The sequence below is a fragment of the Carassius carassius genome, chromosome 36, assembly GCF_963082965.1.
Source record: "Carassius carassius chromosome 36, fCarCar2.1, whole genome shotgun sequence".
NCBI lineage: Eukaryota > Metazoa > Chordata > Actinopteri > Cypriniformes > Cyprinidae > Carassius > Carassius carassius.
In genome coordinates, this window is record NC_081790.1 from 1467035 (window position 1) to 1484879 (window position 17845).

At 33.7% G+C, this 17845-nt stretch overlaps 1 protein-coding gene across 1 annotated transcript; it reads right to left on the minus strand.

Moving 5' to 3' along the window:
* Positions 1 to 737: 737 nt before the first annotated feature.
* On the minus strand, positions 738 to 17004 carry wdr91 (WD repeat domain 91). The gene is made up of 15 exons (XM_059525735.1): positions 16606 to 17004; positions 15607 to 15786; positions 12079 to 12286; positions 11879 to 11961; positions 11157 to 11263; positions 10444 to 10609; positions 9507 to 9662; positions 6196 to 6374; positions 5940 to 6090; positions 4939 to 5033; positions 4664 to 4823; positions 3898 to 4006; positions 2703 to 2815; positions 2423 to 2620; positions 738 to 1199 (listed from the first exon to the last, which is right to left on the minus strand). Exons 1-15 carry the CDS (start codon positions 16786 to 16788, stop codon positions 1035 to 1037), a joined length of 2253 nt encoding a protein of 750 aa, XP_059381718.1. The 5' UTR covers positions 16789 to 17004; the 3' UTR covers positions 738 to 1034.
* Between the last annotated feature and the right edge of the window lie 841 nt (positions 17005 to 17845).

Consider the following 17845-nt stretch of genomic DNA (forward strand, 5'->3'; position numbering starts at 1 on the left):
CTAGGCGCGCCAAACGTCGCTCTCATGAACGCGCACACTAGTGCAACGGTCGATGTCGAGATTTTCGCTCTACAATATTTAACATAAGTAGTAGTATTTTAACATTTCAGTTTGTTTTACCAACTATTATATAAAGCGCTCAAAAAGCAAAAAGTCATAATTTCAGAACACCAAGGGTACTGACTTGTGTGCGTAGCCTACTATCCCTTTCAATTACCACAAATAATCAAACGTATCCCTCAGATTGTAAAACCGAACCATAAATGCACTAATGGAAAACAAATTAACATTGATAGAACAATTCTGTGCTTATATGAAGGTCACTCATAACAGCTCAGATAACACACATTTATACTGAATAATTCAATTAAGTGTCTATTTTTGCTTTTATAAATTATTACACTTGACTAAAAGTGACTTACCTTTATAATTGTACTATTACTGTGAACATATTTGGAATTCATTTATACAAAAATAGTTTTTCCCCGTTTTTATAAATTAACTTAGGACCTCGAAACCACACTTTAAATGACACACAGGACTTTAGTTGGTCATATTTGTTTTTATTGTTCAACAGGATGCAAAAAAAAAAAAAAAATGTTTATGAACATCATTCAAATAGTTTATTACTTGGCTAAGCTCTATTTTATGGTTCCAGAAGTAAGAAATAAACATCATCTTAGAAGGAAAGAAACATTAATGTGAAGGTAATGCCCTTCCTCACTGACCTGACTGAACATTTGTTTTTTCTCAATTAACATTTCTCCACGTGCTCAGACATTACTAACTCACACAGAAACATAAATGCTTTATGAAAAATATAATATGTCATCACTCTCTGGGACTTTATGGTCTGTTTTATCATTCAGTGGAAATACAGACTTGTTTTCTTTGAATCATTAACATTGTTTGGATATTCTAATGGTCACCAGTCAGGGATGATTGGTTCATAAGACATCATGTGATTTAAACTATAGCAGAGATTCATCATCCTCACTGGCTCATTTCAGATCTGCTGTACTTGATTGGTGAACTTAGGGTTTCTGTGCGAGTAGCGTGCTGAGTTTGATCTTGCCGTCCATAGACGCGGTGAGGCAGGTGCCGCAGTCCATCGCCGTGCACCAATCAACCGTGACAACGGGCGCTTTATGACCCCCCAGAGACAAGACACTTTCCAGACCAGTGTCCGCCTTATTCAACTAGACAAGAGCAAAGCAGATATGAGGTTAGATCAGAAACATTAAACCTAAAACCACGAGTAAACATTCTGATACATGAACCAAGATAAACATTAACTGAAAAAATAAATAAATTATATATATATATATATATATATATATATATATATATATATATATATATATATATATATATATATATATCAAGAGAAAACATATTTTACTACAGCTATAGTTGCCAAAGCAGCATTTCTTATTTTAGTTGAAATACTAAAATAACAAAAATTTATCCAAAATTTAATAAAAACAATCTAGATATGTAAAATAATAATAATAATAATAATAATAATAATAGTAATGAAAAAAACAGACAACCAAATACTAAAACTGAGGAATTAAAAAAATGTTAGCTGAAATCAAATTAAATATAAACTCATTTCAGTTAGCTGCTAAACTAGCATCTCTCATTTTTGTCGAAGCACTAAAGTAACTGAAAACAAAACTTGTTTGTTGTAAATAAACTTGATAAAACTATATAGACATATTAAAAAAAGAAATTAATAAAATTACTAAAAAAAAAAAAAAAAAAAAATTAATGTTGGCTGAAATTTAATCAAATATAAAAATTAAACATTTCATTTCCGCAAGTTAAGTAAAGGCAGCATTTTTCAATTTGTTTAGTTTAAGTTCAAGTACTAAGATAACTCAAACTTAAGCAACAATTTATAAACGCTAAAGAGACAAAATAAAAAAGCAAAAAAGTATAAAAATGAGGTAAATAACTCAACAAAATTACTAAAACTTGAACATTCATATTGAAAACACACACAAATAAATTACCTCACTATACTATAAAACTACATCAATGATACTAAAACAACCCTGGTTTATCCACCGGTTTCTTCCTGTAAAAGTGGGCATGGCCTTTTTACAATTCTATGGGTCTGTCTTCCGGTCCAGCCTTATTTGTACAAATCAGTTTGTTTTGCTGCTTGATATTGAAAATTGGTGTGTCGTACCATATTATTTGTATGTATTGACTTAATTATGAACACACTAGTTTTTAATAATATAAACAGTTTTACCATTTACTGCACATTGTTATTCATCTCGTTATTTCCCTATAGCTTGCACATTGGCTTACTTCCGCATTGAATAAAAAAGTGGATAATGACAGAAACAAAATACTTTTAGCAAAACAAAGCTGGTCTGACAGGTCTGGTGGTTGGTAAATGTATTTTTACCCGGTAGATAACTCCTCCGCTGCTGGAGCAGGTGAGCACATGTTGCCCCTCAGAGTCGAAAGCGAAGAGTCGACCGCGTGGAACCTGAACCTGTTTATAACCACTGTAACCCGACAGAACAAACGGCCCCACGGCATCCTGGGACAGCGAGTACTCCGACTGTTTCACGCCACAGCGGTGGATATTCCACTGAACAAACTGACAACAAAACATGATGTTTAGTGATGAATATACATTTAACACTAGATATTCCAACAAAAATCCCAAAACTTCCCATCACCTTCCCATCCTCTCCGATGCTGAAGACGGTGTTCTCGTCGTAGCTGAACTCCACGCTGTACACTTCACCATCATGAGCCTTCCAGCTCAATGCACTCTCATAGCGCTGCATGTCTGCAGAGAAACACAGCAGAAACAAACACTTCATCATGCACAATAAATAGTTAAAAAAGGATTCATATCCAGTGATATTATCAACTGAACTGCATTGACACCATCGGATTAGAACAAAATGTAACTGATTTTAAACTGAACTGAGCCAAATAATGACACTTCTGTCAATTTAATTTGTTTCATAACTGATGGACTTTGAAACACTGATACTGTTATTGAACTGAATTGAATCAACATGGAAATGAACTGAAACAAAGTTCAACTACACAGTGCTGAAAAATTACTGAATTTTCTTCTACAGAGCTCCTTAATAGTTGAAATAGAATATGTTTCATAGTTGATTAATTTTGCAACATTGGCATTGTTATTGAACTGAGCTGAACCAACTGAAAAAACACTGAACTAAACCGAGGTGGAAAATTATTCTATTGTTTTCTGAAGAGCTGCTTTATAGCTGAAATGGAATTAATTTCATAATAATTAATTTTGCAATGAATTTATTACTGAACTGAATCAGCATTGAACATTAAAATAAATTGAGTTGAATAATGACTATTTTTGAATTTGTTTTATAATTAATGCACTTTAGATATCAACTCTGTTATTAAACTGAACTGAATCAATATTGAACTAAATTAAGCTAAATAATTAAATTATTGTCATCCATTAAGCTGCTATACAGCTAAAATTGAGTTTTAAAATTGCAACACAATTGATGAATTTTACAGTTATTGAACTCAACTGAATTAACAATGAACCAAAATTGAACTGAACTGATCTGAAGAGTGACTATTGTTTTCTGTAGAGCTGCTTTAAAAACTGAAATTGAATACATTTCATAATTGATCAATTTTGTAACATTGTCACTAAACTTATTTGAATTAACACTGAGTTTAAAAATGAATGTTTTTGAATTAGTTTTACAATTGATAAAACTTTGGAACATCGACACACTGTTATTAAACTGAACAGAGTATGGAACATTGGAACACTAACAATTAACTAAATTGACCTGGAAAAAAAAAAAAATGACATTACTGTCTTCTGTAGAGCTGAACAGCTGAAATTTGAAAGCGTCTCACCAAACAGTCGTATCATCCCGTCTGCAGCTCCGGTCACCAACAGGTTTCCGTTGTGGTTAAACGCCGTACAGTTTATAGCGACCGGCCCTGGCTCCAGCGCAAACTGCAACTGAACGCATCAAGAAAATCATCATTAAAACAACACAAGGTTGACCAATGTGCTGTACAATACCAACAGCTAATAAAAAATGAGACCAACATCTCTGAGAGGAAAAAGACTGATAAATAAATAAACAAATAAAACAAACTTCACAGGAGAAAACGAGGGCCACTTTGCTAGATCAATCTGTTGAGCCAAAACCTAATTCTAATCAATACAATCTAAAATTTCTTTTAAAAGAGCCACATGTTGGTGAAAGTCTAAGATATAAAGGCAAGCTGTTCCAATGCTTTGGGGCCACCACTGAAAATTCCTTGGAATTTGTCTTAGGAACGTCTAAAATCTTCTGGTTTAATGAACTTAGATTCATTTAAGGTGTGAACATGTAGAAGATCAGTTAAATAAAAGGGTGCCAAATTGTGTAAAGCCTTATAGACTTAAAATAGCCTTAAAAATAAAGCAGCTTCACGATGCCATAGAAGAACCTTTTTGTCTAAATGGCTCCATAAAAATCTGAAGAACCTTTCTTTTTCACAAAAGGTTCTTTGTGGCGAATGAAAATTCTTCAGATTATAAAAAAGTAAGAAAGAGATGGTTCTTAAGAGAACCTTTGACTGAATGGTTCTTCTAACCATCGCTATATATAGTGTCATTTGGCTCTAGTACCTGCTGTTTGACGGTTTTGGTGTCCCACAGCAGCAGCTGTCCGGATACGGGAGCAGAAACTCGTGCATCGCCCTCCATTACAACACCAGAATGAGCAGCTTGAGCCGCGGCAGAGCAAACGAATGATGTTCCACTCGGACTGCAGGCCAGCGACAGGATCCTGAACACACAGGAAGCTCAGTGGAAGAGGAATCTACTGCATGTATACTGTATACTGTCATCTACTTTTAAAAACAAAAATCCTGGTGCATTATGGGTAATCTGCGAGGGCTCACCGTGGATGGACGTCGTCTATTGTCATCTCGTACAGATTCTTCTTGGCCTCCGTGTCGTAAAGTTTAACTGTACCGACGCCACTGCCGAGCAACAGCTATAGGAGGAAAATCACCACATAAACCAATAAAAGCAAGCAAATACTAGTAGTTTTTACCAGTACTGTTCAAAATAATAACAATACTTTAATTCAGCAAGAATGCATTAAATTGCACAAGTGCCAGTAAAGATATCTATAATGTTACAAATAAAAAATTATATTTCAAATAAATGCTGTCCTTTTGATCTTTCTATTCATCAAAGAATCCTGAAAAAATAAAATGCATCATGCAATCTCAACATTGATAATAATCAGAAATGTTTCTTGAGAAGCATATTAGAATGATTTCTGAAGATCATGTGACACTGAAGACTGGAGGAATGATGCTGAAAATACAGCTGTGCATCACAGAAATAAATTACATTTAAAAATATATTCAAATCAGGGTTATTATAGTACAACTAAAAAAAGAAACACACACATTTTCATCACTTGGTTTTGGATTAGTTTAACCTGATTTAAGGTTAGTTTAACCTGAAGAACTAAAAAAGTTAAAGCTAGATCAACTAAAATAAAAAATGTAAAAGCAATAAAAAAAAAAAACGAAATGACTAAACACCAACAAAAATTAAAACAAAATGTAAAAAAAATAAATCCAATTCATATTGTTAACAAAAACTTTAATAGTACATCAATGATAATAAAATAAACACGAATTCATATAGAAAATACATTATTTTAAATTGTACTAATATTTCACAAAATTATTGCAGAAGAAACTTCTTTCAAAAACTTAAAAAAAATCTCATCAAACCCAAACATTTTGGTAGAGTGTGATTGTTTTTAATAGAAACATTTACAGCTTAAATATATTTAATATGCTTATTTGCACTCCTTAAAGGCTAAAATCTAAAAAGGCTAAATCTATTTACCAGTGTTTGTTCACCAAAAAAAAGGAATTACCAGTCTGTCGGGTTTGGCTGCCCATTCCAGAGAGAGCAGCGGGGACTTGGACATGATAGTGGCTTTGGTTTGCATGATGGGATTGAAAGCCCAAACCTTCACCACACCGTCCACATCCAGACTGGCCACTCTCCTGCCGGAGCAGTCCACCCTAAAAACACAAACATGAGACTAAAAAACCAAAAGGACTGACATAGTTCAAAAACTGATTCTGCTGCATGAACAGCTATACTCAATGTTAGTTGTCTACACTCACCTGCAGTGCATGATGGATGAGTGATGTTCTCCGTACTCATCCTGACTCAGTTTAATGAAGGGCTGCTCCACTGCAGCTCCGCCCACTTCACAGACTCGCGTCTGATTGGTGGAATCTGTTTGATCATGAAGAGCTTCGGTTTGAGAATCTGGATCAGAATCAGTTTTCTTCTCCATGCTCTGTGGAGATCAGAAACACGATAACGTTCTAGGCAGACCCGGCATGATGTTTTTGGCATGTTTAATATCCAAACTGAGATAACAGCAGTGACCTCCCACTCTCATGATGCACTACAAAAGAAACAAAGTTCAACCTTCCTTCTCAAACCTCTTTTATATTTGTATATATCTTAATATTTTGTTATAATCTATAAATATATATTCTTGGAAATACTTTACAATAAGTTCAAGTCCGTTTGTTGCCATTAGATTACTAACAAATAAAAATACCTCTAAAGCATTTCTTAAACTTAATGTTAAATTCAACATCTACTGATGCATAATTAAGATCAAACGTTCTATTTGTTAATATTATTTAAAGGACTTAATTAGTTTTTTTTTTTATATCTTTAAAATTTTTTTTGATAAAATAAAGTATATTTCAACCCAATGTAAAGCATGTTATTTTCCAGGAAATTAATCTGAACATCGGATAAACCCAGGCTCAAAATTCTTGTTTAATTTTGTTGACATAGAAGAGTTAAAGATTTTTACAGAGGGGTTTTTAAATATCTATTTTTATCACTCCATAAATCAGAAAGTACTGTCAACAGACATGAAAAAAAAATTTTTTTGCCATGTTTTCAGGGATAAAATGTTTAAAAAAAATTATGTAATGAATAGTATATGAACAAACCCCTCAGTAAAAACCTTCAGAATATAGAGAGGAATAAACTCTAAGTTTTGGTGTATGTAAGTTCTACTGAAATACACAAACTCACAACCATTAAAAATATGCTTTTTCGCCACTTTTTTAGGAATTAAGTGTGATATTCATCAGTGTGAATGATATATGAACAAACCACACAGTAAAAACCTTCAGAATATAGACAGGAATAAAACTCTAAGTTTTGGTGTATGTAAGTTCTGCTAAAGTAGAGACACAAACTCACAACCATTAAAAATATGCTTTTTCGCCACTTTTTTAGGAATTAAGTGTGATATTCATCAGTGTGAATGATATATGAACAAACCACACAGTAAAAACCTTCAGAATATAGACAGGAATAAAACTCTAAGTTTTGGTGTATGTAAGTTCTGCTAAAGTAGAGACACAAACTCACAACCATTAAAAATATGCTTTTTCGCCACTTTTTTAGGAATTAAGTGTGATATTCATCAGTGTGAATGATATATGAACAAACCACACAGTAAAAACCTTCAGAATATAGACAGGAATAAAACTCTAAGTTTTGGTGTATGTAAGTTCTGCTAAAGTAGAGACACAAACTCACAACCATTAAAAATATGCTTTTTCGCCACTTTTTTAGGAATTACGTGTGATATTCATCAGTGTGAATGATATATGAACAAACCACACAGTAAAAACCTTCAGAATATAGACAGGAATAAAACTCTAAGTTTTGGTGTATGTAAGTTCTGCTAAAGTAGAGACACAAACTCACAACCATTAAAAATATGCTTTTTCGCCACTTTTTTAGGAATTACGTGTGATATTCATCAGTGTGAATGATATATGAACAAACCACACAGTAAAAACCTTCAGAATATAGACAGGAATAAAACTCTAAGTTTTGGTGTATGTAAGTTCTGCTAAAGTAGAGACACAAACTCACAACCATTAAAAATATGCTTTTTCGCCACTTTTTTAGGAATTACGTGTGATATTCATCAGTGTGAATGATATATGAACAAACCACACAGTAAAAACCTTCAGAATATAGACAGGAATAAAACTCTAAGTTTTGGTGTATGTAAGTTCTGCTAAAGTAGAGACACAAACTCACAACCATTAAAAATATGTTTTTTCGCCACTTTTTTAGGAATTAAGTGTGATATTCATCAGTGTGAATGATATATGAACAAACCACACAGTAAAAACCTTCAGAATATAGACAGGAATAAAACTCTAAGTTTTGGTGTATGTAAGTTCTGCTAAAGTAGAGACACAAACTCACAACCATTAAAAATATGCTTTTTCGCCACTTTTTTAGGAATTAAGTGTGATATTCATCAGTGTGAATGATATATGAACAAACCACACAGTAAGTGAGTGAGTGAAGTGACATTCAGCCAAGTATGGTGACCCATACTCAGAATTTGTGCTCTGCATTTAACCCATCCGAAATGCACACACACAGAGCAGTGAACACACACACACACACTGTGAGCACACACCCGGAGCAGTGGGCAGCCATTTATGCTGCGGCGCCCGGGGAGCAGTTGGGGGTTCGATGCCTTGCTCAAGGGCACCTAAGTCGTGGTATTGAAGGTGGAGAGAGAACTGTACATGCACTCCCCCCACCCACAATTCCTGCCGGCCCGGGACTCGAACTCACAACCTTTCGATTGGGAGTCCGACTCTCTAACCATTAGGCCACGACTTCCCCAAAAAAAACCTTCAGAATATAGACAGGAATAAAACTCTAAGTTTTGGTGTATGTAAGTTCTGCTAAAGTAGAGACACAAACTCACAACCATTAAAAATATGCTTTTTCGCCACTTTTTTAGGAATTAAGTGTGATATTCATCAGTGTGAATGATATATGAACAAACCCCACAGTAAAAACCTTCAGAATATAGAGAGGAATAAAACTGCAAAGTTTGATGTATGTAGGTTCTGCCGAAGTGGAGAAAAAACTTTTAAAAGTATGGATTAGAATTTAAATTGACATGCTCTAATAGATAAAGTGCAATAAAATAAACAATTAGATGTGCATTTCGGATGTTTTCTTTTCACTTGTCTTTAAACAAGTTTTTATCAAAGCAAAATATCCCAAAATCTCAAAATTGGATTTCTTTGTGAGATTAGTAGTGCATTTCCTCATAAAATATCATCTTGTATCTTTGTTATTTTATTGAGATTCAAATAGATTTTATTGTTTTAGATCAAAGTTACAATCATGATTCATCTGAAGGCTGGTTAGTTTGAGTTATGGATCAGAACATTTAACATACTTATGGAGAAAATGAACAAGAAATGCTCTTTCCAAACCAAAAGCACTGAAATAGTGTGTGGCTACTGTTGTGCCAGTGTCATGTGAAGAGCAAAACGCAGAAAACCAGCAAACATGCTGGAAGACAGAAAGACAGAAGGGCCTTTGTTTGGCTCTGATGGATGTTTTCTCAGACCTGTTGTGGGAGTTTGGAGAGCAGCTCTTTTCTCTCTTTCTCGTGGTCATGCTGTCGTCTCTTTAGGCAATGACCTGTGGCCAAATCCGCCGTCGCAGTGGAAACAGAGGGCATCTTCAAGTCTTTAGCAGAAGGCAGATCTTTTGCTTTCACGGACTTGTGAAAAAAAAAACACAGACAGAAAAACCATCAGATAAGCAGAAAAACATACCGCAACGAAGTGGTGGGGTCTCTGGAATAGTTACAAGAAAAAACAAAAACAAACAGACAAAAAACTAAAAAAAATGTAATGCAAAGCTAAATAACTAAAAAAAAGATTACAAAAAAAAAAGATTAAAATAAATAATAAAAAACAGCTCAGAGCTAAGAGAAGAAAAAGCATAATGTAACTTAATAAAACAATTATTAGTTTAAAAAAAGTAATAATACAGTTATCAATACAGTACAATACAACAATAAGTATTAACATTAATAATGAGAATAAAAAATATAAGATTAAAATAAATACACTTTAAAATTAGATTATAATAAATAAAAATTACAGTACATCTAGCACTATAGTACATTAATCAGTAGAAGAAGAAAAAATAAATATTTCCTAAATATTATTTTTATAATGTATTTTTCTTTTAACAGTATAAATTAGTTCTATTTACATCTTTATATGTGCCTTTTAAATTTTAGGAGGGGGGGTCCTTCAGCTAAACATGTAACCACAATTAATAACATAACACTTTTTAACACAGTATTTTAAATTTGGTTATAATTATTTACGGCACAATATAATGTACTGCAACGCACATTATGAATAATTATAATGCTTTTAATAACCCTTTATAATTGCCCAAGTCAACATTTCTCCTTTAAAAAAAAATATTAAAATGAAAACAGAAAATACCAAAACAACTATACTTCTAAAATACAGATTGTGCTGTACCTGCGTGGCAGTGGGGTCCTTCCGGCCCAGCGAGGCCTGTGTGGGCGAGGATTGTGGCCCCGGGGCCGTTTTCCCAGGGGCCCGTCGGGTCTGAGGGAGGAAGGTGGAGAAGAAGTTTCTGGTTGGAGTGGTCATGTTGACGTTCCTCTGACTGAACACGAGATCTCTAAGAGAAAACAGACGAAACATCGCTCACGTTTCTGAAAACACACACACACACACACACACACACACACACACACACACACTAGCTGATCTCCCGCTCACTTCCCCTCCTCTGTTTACCCTGTTCCTGGTTTCATTGCCTTGATTCTCCAGTAAATCACACAAAGAGGCTTTTTGTCAAGAATCGCTGCAGTCTGATTGTATAAAATGTGATTTAATTTTCACAAAGAGCTTGCAGAAATGACCTTTACATCTCATTTAGGTGTTTTTTGTGCAAATACATTGTTTCAAATCTATACAATGAAGCTTTGATTTCATATTTGACTCATATTGTCACATGATTTCCTCAAATCAAATGCACTGATCCCGAGATGATCTGAATCGCAGTGAACGCAGAGAAAATATCACAAACACGTCAAATCAAGTGACATTTCAAGTGAATGTTTATTCACTAATCAAACTCGGTCAGTCTCATTATAATAAGTTAATATAGCTGTATTGTGTGAAATGGTTAAAAGCGGATGCTTGCGGTCCTACAGTCTCCTCACAGCTCAGTGTCGCCCAGTCGGTCCATGTGCTGGACGTAAGGTGGTAGTTTGTGATGGACCATCTCCTCGTCTTTCTTCTGTCGCCATTCTCCTTGAAGAGCAAATAACTGGAACCAATGGAGATATAAGATTACGCACAAATGTATCTCTCCCAAATACTACCAATACTACAAATAAAATGCATTTAATTATTAAGAACATAACACATATATGAATTATATCATTAGCATAAATTATGTAGGACTACCTTAAATTAATATATTTTTTACAGTGTTATTATTTTTATTATTATTATTTAATTTATTACTGCTTATATCATTGTTATTATTGCATTACATGATGTATAAATTTACATATTACTAAATACTATATTTATATATTAATGGTATTTTTAACTATACATTTGTATAAATTCAGTACATTCAGTATAATTTTTATTATAATTGATCCATTTATCAACAATACTTTTATTATAAATAAATTATTATATAAAAATTTAATTATTTAGCATTTAGTATTAACTACATTATTTAGATTTACTTATTAGAGTTATTTTATATATTTGTTACTGAATATTATATTAATTATTAATAATATTTCTAATTATTGAACAGTATAAATTCATTCTCAGCATCGTTTAAGTGCCACATTGCACTTGTTGAGCTGCACGATATATATTTGTCTTTCTATCCACCTAAACTACTCAACAGTGAAGACCTCACCATCTGCCTGAGCTCCTCGTTCTCCTCCTGCACAGTTTTGATTCTCTGTACTTCATTGTCGAAGCTCAAGAGCACAGGCTGAGGTGAAGATGTTAAGGAGCTCGTCACAATGAATGCACATCTACAATCTGTTCATGAGTGTCATTTCTAGGCATCTGTGTCACGTTAATGCTATTTAAAGAGCTGAGGTGTTTGGATATGCATGCACTGGAAGAGGACGCTCAGGAAGTTGTGCAGAGACACCAGGAACGTGTCGGCCCACTGCCGGGAGAAATACGGAGAGAAGGAGGGATTCTGCTCCGGCGCTGGGATGAAGGGCAGAGCGAACCAATCACGCCACTCGGGCTGAGTCTGCAGCTCCAGAGCCTGCTTCTGGAAAAACTCCTGCGTCTTCTCCGGAGTCCTTGTCTGAGACACAGGAGATAGATATATATATATATATATATATATATATATATATATATATATATATATATATATATATAAGACATCAGTCTTCCACTGATAAACTATACTGAGCAGAAGAGACTGACACAGGACACTTTCATTTATTATTATTGTTGTTATTCAACATTATCATTTAAAAACTACTATTATTATTATTATTTCATAGTTGATACATATGTTATTTAATGCTATTTATGTTACCTATTATATTCATAAATAATATTTTTATTTATTGACCAGTATAAAGTTGTTATTAGCAACAATTTAGTACTACCTGGAAATAATACAGCTTTTTTTATTGCATAATTATTATTTTATCATTAGTGTTTATTTTTTAATTTATTGTTTATATGAGAAAATATAAGTCCATATTGATGAATATTATTTTACATTTTTTATAAATATTTATCGTTATTTTATGTTAAACATATATTTTCAAATATTATGTTTATTAAAATTAATGATGTATTTTCGTATTAGTATAAATTTAGTACTTGGAAATAATATAGCTTTTTATTAAGCTGTTATTATTCATTAATTTATTTTATATTAGATTAGAAATGTTTATATTAATGGAAAAATTATATATAATGTTACTTGTATTATTATTTATAATTATGTGAATAATACTAATATTGAATATATTATTTATTTATTAAGTATTAATGAATATTATATTAATATATTAATGATATTATACATAAATATTTGTAATTATAGATCAGTATAAATTTATTATTAGCATAAATTAGATTTAGTATCCCAGGAAATAATATTGTTTTTTTATTAAGCTGTTGTTATTCATACATTTTTAATAGTAGATATGTTTATATTAATACCCTTTTATTAATAATATTTAATGCTACTTTTACTATTATTTAAAATTGGATGAATAAAAGTAATACTTAATATGTTATTTATTTATTAAGTATTAATGAATATTATATTAATAAATGAATGATATAATACATATAAATATTTGTAATTATGGATCAGTATTAATTCAATATTAGCATAAATTAGAATTAGTATTGGAAATAATATAGCTTTTTATTAAACTGTTATTCATAAATTTTTTATATTAAATATGTTTATATAAATGAAAAACATTTTATTATTAATATTTAATGTTACTTTTATTATGATTTATAATTGGATGAATAATACTTAATATATTATTTATTTATTAAGTATTAGTGAATATTATATTAATATATTAATCATATTATACATATAAATATTTGTAATTATAAATTAGTATAAATTCATTATTGTCATTAATTAAATTTAGTATCACCTTGAAATATGTTAGCTAATTATTAACTTAATTATCAGCATAGATTACATTTTCAACTACACTGAAATACAACCCGAATTCCGGAAAAGTTGGGACGTTTTTTAAATTTTAATAAAATGAAAACTAAAGGAATTTCAAATCACATGAGCCAATATTTTATTCACAATAGAACATAGATAACGTAGCAAATGTTTAAACTGAGAAATTTTACACTTTTATCCACTTAATTAGCTCATTTAAAATGTAATGCCTGCTACAGGTCTCAAAAAAGTTGGCACGGGGGCAACAAATGGCTAAAAAAGCAAGCAGTTTTGAAAAGATTCAGCTGGGAGAACATCTAGTGATTAATTAAGTTAATTGATATCAGGTCTGTAACATGATTAGCTATAAAAGCTCTGTCTTAGAGAAGCAGAGTCTCTCAGAAGTAAAGATGGGCAGAGGCTCTCCAATCTGTGAAAGACTGCGTAAAAAAATTGTGGAAAACTTTAAAAACAATGTTCCTCAACGTCAAATTGCAAAGGCTTTGCAAATCTCATCATCTACAGTGCATAACATCATCAAAAGATTCAGAGAAACTGGAGAAATCTCTGTGCGTAAGGGACAAGGCCGGAGACCTTTATTGGATGCCCGTGGTCTTCGGGCTCTCAGACGACACTGCATCACTCATCGGCATGATTGTGTCAATGACATTACTAAATGGGCCCAGGAATACTTTCAGAAACCACTGTCGGTAAACACAATCCGCCGTGCCATCAGCAGATGCCAACTAAAGCTCTATCATGCAAAAAGGAAGCCATATGTGAACATGGTCCAGAAGCGCCGTCGTGTCCTGTGGGCCAAGGCTCATTTAAAATGGACTATTTCAAAGTGGAATAGTGTTTTATGGTCAGACGAGTCCAAATTTGACATTCTTGTTGGAAATCACGGACGCCGTGTCCTCCGGGCTAAAGAGGAGGGAGACCTTCCAGCATGTTTTCAGCGTTCAGTTCAAAAGCCAGCATCTCTGATGGTATGGGGGTGCATAAGTGCATACGGTATGGGCAGCTTGCATGTTTTGGAAGGCTCTGTGAATGCTGAAAGGTATATAAAGGTTTTAGAGCAACATATGCTTCCCTCCAAACAACGTCTATTTCAGGGAAGGCCTTGTTTATTTCAGCAGGACAATGCAAAACCACATACTGCAGCTATAACAACAGCATGGCTTCGTCGTAGAAGAGTCCGGGTGCTAACCTGGCCTGCCTGCAGTCCAGATCTTTCACCTATAGAGAACATTTGGCGCATCATTAAACGAAAAATACGCCAAAGACGACCACGAACTCTTCAGCAGCTGGAAATCTATATAAGGCAAGAATGGGACCAAATTCCAACAGTAAAACTCCAGCAACTCATAGCCTCAATGCCCAGACGTCTTCAAACTGTTTTGAAAAGAAAAGGAGATGCTACACCATGGTAAACATGCCCCGTCCCAACTATTTTGAGACCTGTAGCAGAAATCAAAATTGAAATGAGCTCATTTTGTGCATAAAATTGTAAACTTTCTCAGTTTAAACATTTGCTATGTTATCTATGTTCTATTGTGAATAAAATATTGGCTCATGTGATTTGAAAGTCTTTTAGTTTTCATTTTATTAAAATTTAAAAAACGTCCCAACTTTTCCGGAATTCGGGTTGTAATATAATTTTATTATTTATTATTATATATTATTATTGTAATTTATTTGTATATATTAGTTACATTTAGTAAATTATATTCAATTATATTTTTAATTATAGATCTGTATAATTCAGTATCACATAGATTAAATATAGAACTCCACTGAAATAATATAGTGCTTTATTGCATAACATTAACAAAACGAGAAGCAAAATCTGTGTAATGTCATGAAAATGGCACAACAGTACTATTTTACCAAAATAGGCTTAATTTTTTTAAATGCAAAATAGATTTTCTTGTTTTTTTTGTGTGAAATATGAGCTGGAGCACCTGAATGGTGTGAATGACGTAGAAGCGGTACAGACTGGTCCTCAGTTTGTTGACGGTGGGTCTGTAGACGTCCTCCAGTCTGGAGAAGAGCCTGCGGTCCAGATACGCCCAGTACTCCTTCAGACCCGTCAGATCATAACTCTGGATCAGCTGCTGGAGCTGATCGATGATCTTATCAACCTGACATAAAACACCAGTCAACAATCCAGCAATGGATGTGAATGGGTGCCGTAAGAATGAGAGTCCAAACAGCTGATAAAAACATCACAATAATCCACAGCACTCCAGTCCATCAGTCCACATCTGGAAAAGACAAAAGCTAAAACAAATCAAGCATTAAGATGTTTTTACTTTCAAACCGTTGCTTTTGGCCAAAACATGACTCCATAATCCATAATAACGCTTCATTCAGTGAAAAAAGTGCATCTCTTGTTGCCTCTCATATTTGTTTAGAGCCATTTAAACGCTGCTTGATCTGTGCAGATTTCTCTCCTGATTCAGACCAGAACCATTTTTCACTGGAGGAAGCATTATTATGGATTACAGACTCTATGTATTTGAGTTAAAATCGTCTTCATGATGGATTGGTTTCATCTTTTGTCTTCTCCAGATGTTAACTGATGGACTGGAGTGCTGTGGATTATTGTGATGTTTTTATCAGCTGTTTGGACTCTCATTCTGACGGCACCCATTCACTGCAGGGCAGTCAAAGTGACGCAATGCTACATTTCTCCAAATCTGGCAAAGTAACAATCTCATCCTTAATCTTACATGTCTTGAGGGTGAGTGCATTTTACATTTTTGGATGACTTATTCCTTTAACAGAGCAATAATGTGCATTTGACTTGTGCATGTTCATGCATACTCATACTTCAATGCACTAATCTACTAAACCTTATATAATGTGTGTTTATTATGTCCTGTTGCTCTTCAGTCCTGCACACAAGGCTTCTGCAGATCAGATCAGATGAATGCATGAATCTGCACACATGAACTCACTCTGAAGCCTTTCTCTTTGTCTGATTTGATCTCTGAGTCCAGGTGCTTCAGTGTGCTGGTGAACCCGCGATAGATCAGATACTCTCGCACCAGATCATCCGTCCTCTCCACCGCCGAGGCCATCTTCACGCAGTCTCCTGATGCGCGCACACCTAAATAATGCACATCTGGCACACAGAACATACACAATGCACGTAATACATGCAATATAAAAACCGCATTTTACATGCATGATTATTTTGCCGAGTAATAACAATAAATGAGTTGATATATAAGTTGAAGTGTTATCAGCAAAGATGAGCTCGGGTATGAAACGATGTGTTTACTACATCGTTACAAACGATATAGTCGCGTATAAATAAATAAATGCAATTCAAATATTTTGAATATAAACACGGTGATTAAAACAAATGAAGCTTTTACCTGATTAATAAATGTTGATGCGACTCTTCCTGTTTTCAGCTTCTGCTCGTCATGTGATTGGAAGCGACACGTGACCGACTCGTGCGGATGACGTCATCTGACGGGCGCCCCGCCGTTCACACCCGCCACCAGAGGGCGCGCGCGCCGTGCGTGCTATACAGCAAAAACCCTCAATAAAGTAATTTAATAAAGCTAATAAACTCATGAAATACAATAAATCTCAAGCGTGCTGTTTTTAAATCTCAATGTCATCATAGATTTTTCTCAAAGTACTGAAATACTGTATTAAAATAACATTACTTAGACACTTATATAAAGCTCTTAATAACTAATGCATGCATGCATAAGACATAAAATCCTATAGGGTCTCTGTTATGATCTTAATGGTTTGTCCTAGACAGCAATGGGCTCCATGATGAAAGAGCAAAGCTGAACAATAACGTATTCAGCAGAAGCACCTGAGGTGTTTGAGCCGCATAAAAAGCTGTTGTTAAGGCTGATTTTCATGCTGCTCATTTTACTGTCACGGTTGAATAATCAAACACAAGGCTAGTGTAAGCGATGGGAAGAGGAGGTTCAGAGACAAGCTGAAGGCTATATTAACTTGACCTGAATTCAATTTGGTGATTCTGCTGTCTTGAAACAAGATTATTCTGATGAAAACGCTCGTCCGACTTTGGAAACTATACTTCTTTCCTTAAATATGAAGAGCCCAAACAACCAATTAAGGAGTTACTCCAAATTTCACAAAAAGCTTATGCACATTATTGTAAGTCAGGCATTAAAGTGAGTTGCTGTTTTTGTTGCAAAACAGATT

Excerpts from the sequence above, each read along its gene's own strand:
- wdr91 (XM_059525735.1), bottom strand. The coding sequence starts at position 16,788 with ATGTTCTGTGTGCCAGATGTGCATTATTTAGGTGTGCGCGCATCAGGA. Across the intron at positions 6,091-6,195 it reads TCATCCATCATGCACTGCAG|GGTGGACTGCTCCGGCAGGA; the intron begins GTGAGTGTAGAC and ends TTGTGTTTTTAG. Across the intron at positions 2,621-2,702 it reads GCATCGGAGAGGATGGGAAG|TTTGTTCAGTGGAATATCCA; the intron begins GTGATGGGAAGT and ends TTTTGTTGTCAG.